Here is a 9,656-nt window from a genome sequence, read left to right as displayed (position 1 = left end):
GTTAGTAAATGCAATAACTTTTGCGCAAACCAATCAAAATACGCTTATTGTGATTTTTTTTTACCAAACATAGGTAGCAGAAAACAAATTGGCCAAACATTTAAAAAAATTTAGATTTTTACATTTTTTGGGGGGGAAATTCATATAAAAAATTTTAAAAAAAATATTGTTATTTTTTCAAAATTGTCGCTATTTTTTTGTTTATAGCGCAAAAAGTAAAAATCGCACAGGTGATCAAATACCACCAAAAGAAAGCTCTGTTTGTGGGAAAAAAAGGACATAAATTTCGTTTGGGTACGGCGTTGCATGACCGCGCAATTGTCAGTTAAAGTTGCACAGTGCCGAATCGCAAAAAGTGGCCTGGACGTAAGACAGCAAAATCCTCCGGTGGTAAAGTGGTTAATGCTGTATTCAACAGCTAAAGCTACCGGGGTTTTTTTAGTGTCCAGCGTGCATGAGGCCTGAAAGTGGGCGGATCCTCAGACATGGATAGACGATTGATTGGTCCCCCATCGGTCTATCACAGGTTGCTATGGGTTACCCCTGCCCTGTGTACACAATAATATGTATGAGGACAATAACAATGACAGACCTTTCCCAGATCACAATATAAGATTCTATAGGAGGAATGAGAAAGCAGCAGAATGAGCCCCAGGGAATGTCAGAGGGTAAATCATAACAAACTTTACGCCCACCATCTCACCAATCACACTCACCTTACCTGCTGCCAACCAGTCCCACACACACAACCTTCCAAAACAAACCTTCCTAGGCAGACATGGGAATGAGTCTATTACAATAGTGCCATCTAGCGTTAGTTTTGCAGAATGCAGTTTTTTTTTTTTTATTGAAAACTTAAAAGCAAACATTTATTATATTGCAGCTTATCATTTCTTAGATGTGATGGCTGCATTTATTTTCTTTTTTGGGCTTTCTTTTTCTTCTATTTTCACAAGCTCTCCAGCAGAATTTAGAAGTCACAGAGACAAACCATTAAACACTTAAGCCCCGGAAGATTTTACCCCCTTCCTGACCAGGGCCTATTTTGCGATTCGGCACTGCGTGACTTTAACGGACAATTGCGCGGTCGTGCAACGCTTTACCTAAACGAATTTGACGTCCTTTTTTCCCACAAACAGAGCTTTCTTTTGGTGGTATTTGATCACCTGTGCGATTTTTACTTTTTGCGCTATAAACAAAAAAACAGCGTAAATTTTGCAAAAATAACAATATTTTTCACATTTTTTTTTATATGAAATTTCCCCCCCCCCCCAAAAAAAGTAAAAATCTAAATTTTTTAACATTTTGGGCCAATTTTTTTTTTTTACCATGTTTGGTAAAAAAAATTGAAAAAAGCGTATTTTGATTGGTTTGCGCAAATGTTATTGCGTTTACTAACAAAGGGAAAGATTTTTGTAATTTTTTTAACGCATAATGGCGGCGATCTGCGATTTTTTTTTGCGGTACTGCGATATTGCGGCGGACAGATCGGACCCTTGACTGACATTTTTGACACTTTTGGGGTTACCAGTGACATTTCTACAGTAATCAGTGCTATACATATGCACTGTTACTGTAAAATTACACTGGCAGTGAAGGGGTTAACTTTTTTTGAGAGGGAGGGGTTATGTGTATCCCTAGGGATTCTAACTGTGATTGACTGTGGCTTGAGGTGTAGGAACAGTGATCAACCGTCCTACATAGTAGAACCGTATGATCACTGTTTCTACACAGGGGAGAATGACAGGCGGCTTGTTTACATCAGCTGCCTGCCTTTCTCCCTCTCCACCGACGATCGCCGAGTGACCGGCGGACATCGGGTCCGTCAGTCACACGCGCGGGGCGGTCCGTGACCGCGTGGGGGTGGGAGCGCGCCTCCGGTGGCGCGCGCTCGCTCCCTAGACCCTCACAGGCTAGCGACGTAGATCTACGTCACTCTGCCTGTGAGGGGCTGACCGCCGACGTAAATAGTCGTGCGGCGGTCGGCAAGTGGTTAAACACCGGCGGGTTTTAGCGGGATTGCAACAAATCTAACAGTAAGTGACACTTTTTGGGAACCAGTGACAATAATACAGTGATCAGTGTTAAAATGCACTGTCACTGTACTAATGACACTGGCTGGGAAGGGTTTAACATCAGGGGCAATAAAAGGGTTAAATGCGCTCCTAGGGAATACTTTCTAACTGTGTGGGGGGTGCTGGTACTGTAATAAGACAGAGATCTGTGTTCCTGCTTAGCAGAAACACAAGATCTCCATCTTCCTCTCGGTCTGCCTTGTTTACATAGTTCTGCCTCTCCTGTGAATGATCGGCGGGTCCCAGCGGACATCGCGTCCACTGGACCCGCTGATTGGCTCCCGCTGTGTCCAATCACAGCAAGAGCGGGTCACGGATGGCAAGGGCATGCGCCCCAGGCTCATTACACGCAATCACATACATGTGCGTGATTTTCGCAGGAGGGCTGCCCTGCTGCAGTATATCTGCATGGGGTGGTCTTCAAGTGGTTAAATGCTGTATAGGAGAGAAGCGTTCACCGCATATAGCCAACACCAGGGGACCGTATATTAGTGATCAACCGATTATCGGCAAAGCCGATATATCGAGGGCCGATATGCAGTTTCCCCGATATATCGGAATCGGCCCGGAGGTTACCGATATTGGCGATATTTCGGGAAAGTGATTGTACCGGAGTGATGCCTGCAGCTAGAAGCATCACCCCGGTACCGGCGTCCATAGCCGACGGTCAGCTGTCTTGTAATGACAACCAATGCGGCTGAGAAGTCGCCCGGCTGTCATTACAAGGAGCGGGAGGGGACGTCTCCTGCCGCCTTCCGCTGCTCGCCCGGGTCTCCCGTCCCACCAGGAGACCCGGGCAACCAGCCTGCACGGCCGCCAAAGACCCGATCAAAGTTTGACGTTATGACATCACTTCCGGGTTTTACATGGAGACCCGATCAGAGCGCATTCGGCTCTGATCGGGTCTCCATGTAAAACCCGGAAGTGATGTCATAACGTCACTTCCGGGTACTCGGCGTCAGATTAAAAAAAATGATGGCATTCAAAACAGCCAAACTTGGCGTTTTGAATGCTTTTAAAGAGGAAGTAAACCTGCTGAAAAAATAAACCTGTAAAGACAAAGGCATAATGAGCTAGTATGCGTTGCATACTAGCTCATTATAAAGTGAGAAAAAAACGGAGCCCCCGGAGTGCCGACTGGACGGCCTACATGTTCGGCCGCCCTGCTTCCTGGATCGCGTCCTCCGGCCATCTCATTGGCTGGAGGCGCGATTACATCACTCCCATGCGGCACTGGGCTCTGAAGGAACGGCACGGGTTGCCGTTCCTTCAGAGCGCATGCGCCGATGACATCATCGGCTGCATGCACTGTATATATCTCCTAAACGGTACATGTTTAGGAGATATTTATAGCACCTATAGGTAAGCCTTAATATAGGCTTGCCTATAGGTAAATGTCAACAAAGTGGGTTTACAACCACTTTAAGCGCAGAGGAGGGGGTTGGGGTCTTTTAGACCCCCAGATCCCTCCACAAGTGTACCTGTCAAGTGATAAAAATAAAAAATAAAACATTTTTTTAAATGTACTGAAATATCGTCCGATACCAATATGCAATGGCCAAAATATCGGTATCCGCAACGAAAAACTGATATCGGTCGATCACTAGAGTATACCCCCTGGGACTGCCCATGAGCATAGCCAGATTATTTTTCTTCCCAGCGTCCTCCTGTAGGGGGCAGTATAACCCAATGGTTATAAAGATCAGGAGCTGTGTCTGTCAATGAAAAAAAAAGAGAAATACAAAAAAAAATAATAATTAAACCCACAAGTACTTTTTATAATCACTGCTATTGCTTTATATTGGCTTTCGGAATTTACAAATCCAGCAATTTAGAAATAAGATGAAAGGTTTAGCACTGTGAAACACTTTTTGATAGATGAAAAGTGCATTTTATATACAGCTATATAGATCAGACCTAAATGAGGGACAAATGAGGAGGAAAGAGGGACGGAGGGACATTGCTCCGAATCAGGGACAGTTGGAAGCGTTGGTGCCATACAACATCCATAGACATATCTAATTTAACCACTTGCCGACCAGTCACTGGGACTGTACTGCAGCAAAGTGGCTCGTTCCCGTCCAGCGACGTAGACCTACGACGCTGGACTCCTCCCCTTGTGGGCGGCGCACGCGTGCCGCCGGAGGCTCGCTCCCACTGTATTCAGTCACAGCGGGAGTGGGGCCAGGGGAGGAGCAGCGGCGATCACCGCCGCTCTTCCCCGATCGTCGGGGAATCGAGTTTGGAGATCCGCCCATCTGTGTAAACAAAGCGGGGGGATCTCCTAAGTGACAAACAGTGACAGATTGCAGGGTTCAGCATAGCTGAACTTGCGATCTGTCCCTGTGTCACTCAGTCACCTCCCCCCCCCCCACATGTTAGTAAGCACCAGGCATACATTAACCCCTCCCTCTCCAATAAAATTAACCCCTTCCCTGCCAGTGTCATTTTTACAGTAACAAAGCATATATATAGCACTGATTACTGCAGTAATGTCACTGGTACCCCCAAAAGTGTAAAAAATGTCAGTCAAGGGTCCGATCTGTCCGCCACAATGTCGCAGTCCCGCAAAAAAAATCGCAGATCGCCGCCATTACTCGTTAAAAAAAAAACACCAAAAATGACAAAAATCTTTCCCTTAGTTAGTAAACGCAATAACTTTTGCGCAAACCAATCAAAATACGCTTATTGTGATTTTTTTTACCAAACATAGGTAGCAGAAAACAAATTGGCCAAAAATTTTACAAAGATTTGATTTTTACATTTTTTTTGGGGGGGGGGGAATTTCATATAAAAAAATGTGAAAAATATTGTTATTTTTGCAAAATTTACGCTCTTTTTTTGTTTATAGCGCAAAAAGTAAAAATCGCACAGGTGATCAAATACCACCAAAAGAAAGCTCTGTTTGTGGGAAAAAAAGGACGTCAATTTTGTTTGGGTACAGCGTCGCAGGACCGCGCAATTGTCAGTTAAAGTCGCACAGTGCCGAATCGCAAAAAGTGGCCTGGACGTAAGACAGCAAAATCCTCCGGTGGTAAAGTGGTTAATCCCACAATGTCCCCCCCCATATTTCCATGATACTATCCGAGCTCCTATTCCTCTCAGCCAATCACAGTGGGGGTGAATTCATCAGAACAGGAGCAGATTTCTCTCTTCCACTGTTTTTTTAATCATCGAACATGAACGAAAGAATTTGGTTGGTTGCCATGCACGGATGTTCCAGGTTTGATAACATTCTATCACACAATCCGGGCACTTCTGATAGGACAGGTCTGCCTGGGGGGATGACAACAACCAACCGGGAGAGAAGAGGCGGGGTCCAGGAATGACACACTGACCGGCTCCTCCCACTCTCCTCCTCCCTGGGTGACATCCCGGAAGTCCGAACAGCCAGCTGAGGCCTACCGAGGGCGGGAGGTTGTGAGAAGAGGACATGGAGCGGAGGAAGGCCGGAGACCAGCGGGGGGAGAGCGCCATCCCCCGGCCGGCCACCCCCTTCATAGACTTCCCGGTGAGTCCTCATCTCCCTCCTCCCTGTGTGTAATATCACCGAGCCCGGACACCGCCCGTATATACCTCACCCTCCTCCTATACACATACACCCCTTCCCTGTATACATACACCCCACTATACTATATACCTCACCCTCCTCCTATATACATATACCTCACTATACTATATACCTCACCCTCCTCCTATACACATACACCCCTTCCCTGTATACATACACCCCACTATACTATATACCTCACCCTCCTCCTATATACATATACCTCACTATACTATATACCTCACCCTCCTCCTATATACATATACCTCACTATACTATATACCTCACCCTCCTCCTATATACATATACCTCACTATACTATATACCTCACCCTCCTCCTATATACATATACCTCACTATACTATATACCTCACCCTCCTCCTGTATACATACACCTCACTATACTATATACCTCACCCTCCTCCTATATACATACACCTCACTATACTATATACCTCACCCTCCTCCTATATACATACACCCCACTATACTATATACCTCACCCTCCTCCTATATACATATACCTCACTATACTATATACCTCACCCTCCTCCTATATACATATACCTCACTATACTATATACCTCACCCTCCTCCTATATACATATACCTCACTATACTATATACCTCACCCTCCTCCTATATACATATACCTCACTATACTATATACCTCACCCTCCTCCTATATACATATACCTCACTATACTATATACCTCTCCCTCCTCCTATATACATACACCTCACTATACTATATACCTCACCCTCCTCCTATATACCTCACCCTCCTCATGTATACATACACCTCACTATACTATATACCTCACCCTCCTCCTATATACATATACCTCACTATACTATATACCTCACCCTCCTCCTATATACATATACCTCACTATACTATATACCTCACCCTCCTCTTATATACATATACCTCACTATACTATATACCTCACCCTCCTCCTGTATACATACACCTCACTATACTATATACCTCACCCTCCTCCTATATACATACACCTCACTATACTATATACCTCACCCTCCTCCTATATACATACACCTCACTATACTATATACCTCACCCTCCTCCTATATACATACACCCCACTATACTATATACCTCACCCTCCTCCTATATACATATACCTCACTATACTATATACCTCTCCCTCCTATATCTCACCCTCCTCCTCCATACCTCACACTGATCCTATATATACATACACCGCACACATTGATCATACATATATATATATATATATATATATATATATATATATATACACACTGATCCTTTGTATACACCTCCCCCTGTATACGGAGTCTGTACACTGCCTGTGTATACCCTCTAGCTGTCCATTGATATTCCCCGCTGCCTGTGTATAGTCCCCTCACCTGTCTGTATATACTCTAGTGTATATACCACTCCGCTTCCCCACTGCCCTTATTGTCTTTATATACCACCCCCCTTTTACTGCCAGTATGCAGTATTTCACAAAAGTAAGTACACCTCTCAAATTTTTCTAAAAATGTTATTTATTTTCATGTGACAACACTGAAGAAATGACACTTTGCTACAATGTAAAGTAGTGAGTGTACAGCTTGTATAACAGTGTACATTTGCTGTCCCCTCAAAATAACTCAACACACAGCCATTAATGTCTAAACCGCTGGCAACAAAAGTGAGTACACCCCTATGAGCTCTTTCACACGGAGCGGAGCGGACCGCATTGCGATCCGCTCCGGCACTTTTTATTTTTATTTTTTCACGGAGTGGATGACACTTGTGTCATCCAGTCCGTATGTCCGCATATCATCCCATCCGTTTGCGGATGATATACGGACATAATGTAAGTCTATGGGGATTGCGGATGACACCGCTGACATCCGATTTTGCATTCTTTCCATTTTTTGAACAGAGGAAAAATAGGGTTCTGTTCAGTTCCAAAACAGATGTCAGTGGATGGTATTCCGCTGACATCCGCAATGCCATTGACTTACATTATGTCCGCAAATCATCCGCAAAAAAATAGGATGATTTGCGGACATACAGAGCGCCCGTGTGAAAGGGCCCAAAGTCAAAATGTCCAAATTGCGCCCAATTAGCCGTTTTCCCTCCCCGGTGTCATGTGACTCGTTAGTGTTACAAGGTCTCAGGTGTGAATGGGGAGCAGGTGTGTTAAATTTGGTGTTATCGCTCTCACTCTCTCATACTGGTCACTGGAAGTTCAACATGGTACCTCATGGCAAAGAACTGAAAGGATCTGAAAAAAAATTGTTGCTCTACATAGAGATGGCCTAGGCTATAAGAAGATTGCCAAGACCCTGAAACTGAGCTGCAGCACGGTGGCCAAGACCATACAGCGGTATAACAGGACAGGTTCCACTCAGAACAGGCCTCACCATGGTCGACCAAAGAAGTTGAGTGCACGTGCTCAGCATCATATCCAGGGGTTGTCTTTGGGAAATAGAAGTATGAGTGCTGCCAGCATTGCTGCAGAGGTTGAAGGGGTGCGGGGTCGGCCTGTCAGTGCTCAGACCATACGCTACACACTGCATCAAATTGGTCTGCATGGCTGTCGTCCCAGAAGGAAGCCTCTTCTAAAGATGATGCACAAGAAAGCCTGCAAACAGTTTGCTGAAGACAAGCAGACTAAGGACATGGAGTACTGGAACCATGTCCTGTGGTCTGATGAGACCAAGATAAACTTATTTGGTTCAGATGGTGTCAAGCGTGTGTGGCAGCAACCAGGTGAGGAGTACAAAGACAAGTGTGTCTTGCCTACAGTCAAGCATGGTGGTGGGAGTGTCATGGTCTGGGGCTCCATGAGTGCTGCCATCATTGGGGAGCTACAGTTCATTGAGGGAACCATGAATGCCAACATGTACTGTGACATACTGAAGCAGAACATGATCCCCTTCCTTCAGAGACTGGGCCGCAGGGCAGTATTCCAACATAATGACTCCAAACAGACTTGCTAAAGAAGCTGAGGGTAAAGGTGATGGACTGGCCAAGCATGTCTCCATACCTAAACCCTATTAAGCATCTGTGGGGCATCCTCAAACAGAAGGTGGAGGAGCGCAAGGTCTCTAACATCCACCAGCTCTGTGATGTTGTCATGGAGGAGTGGAAGAGGACTCCAGTGGCAACCTGTGAAGCTCTGGTGAACTCCATGCCCAAGAGGGTTACGGCAGTGCTTGAAAATAATGGTGGCCACACAAAATATTGATACTTTGGGCCCAATTTGGACATTTTCACTTAGGGGTGTACTCACTTTTGTTGCCAGCAGTTTAGACATTAATGGCTGTGTGTTGAGCTATTTTGACGGGACAGCAAATTTACACTGTTATACAAGCTTGTGACAAAATTACTTACTTGGGTTGTTTGTTTATCCTGCATTCGGTGGATCTTGGTACCGAATACCAGTTTCCCCTTCAGCCAGGAGAGCGATATATGGCGTGGCTTTCCCAAAGACCCAGATGATCCAATGCTTCTCCTGAAACCGGTCGACCGTTCACCTTTTTGGGTCGGTTTGGAGACATTCAGAACTCACTGACCGTGACCACTGAACTTAAGGAACTATTGTGGGCATCTGCCTTGTGGTCAATCGAATATTTACCTCGGCAGCGTTTCTGCTGAATACATGGGATTGGAGCGCTGGTTGGAAGGATTGAACGCTCCATAACCAGCTATTTGGGCATATAACATGTATGGGGGTTCTGAAATACTTAGGATGTGTTATTACATATTTTCATGCTCTCTGTATTTTCTGCCGAGTGGTGGTGACTCTTATGTGGGCGTGTCATGGGAGTTCCCGTGGGCGTATCTCATGTACCTTCACTTGCATAAAAGTCGGCAACATTCTTGTTGTACCCTTTTAGTTTTGACTGATGTTTGGGTATGCGATTGCTGCGTTGCTTTATTCTTCTATGCTCGCTAGGATTTCGGGAACGATCGACTCAGGGCTCCAGTCGAAAAGGACTATAGTCGCAGAGTCCCTAGCTGGTTCAGAAGTGTCTGAAACAACAGG

General features: G+C 45.2%; 1 protein-coding gene across 1 annotated transcript in view; it reads left to right on the top strand.

The window, feature by feature from the left end:
* The first annotated feature begins 5,451 nt into the window (after positions 1-5,451).
* The window catches only part of CNPPD1 (cyclin Pas1/PHO80 domain containing 1), a 31,543-nt gene continuing 27,338 nt past the window's right edge, over positions 5,452-9,656 (top strand). The window contains exon 1 of the mRNA XM_082260106.1: positions 5,452-5,586. Within this exon, the coding sequence (XP_082116232.1) occupies positions 5,509-5,586 (78 nt within the window). The 5' untranslated portion in view covers positions 5,452-5,508. The remainder of the gene's footprint in view (positions 5,587-9,656) is intronic.

This window comes from Pelophylax lessonae, assembly GCF_965119305.1.
Source record: "Pelophylax lessonae genome assembly, chromosome: 6".
In the NCBI taxonomy this organism is placed as follows: domain Eukaryota; kingdom Metazoa; phylum Chordata; class Amphibia; order Anura; family Ranidae; genus Pelophylax; species Pelophylax lessonae.
This window is presented reverse-complemented; position numbering and strand designations above follow the sequence as displayed.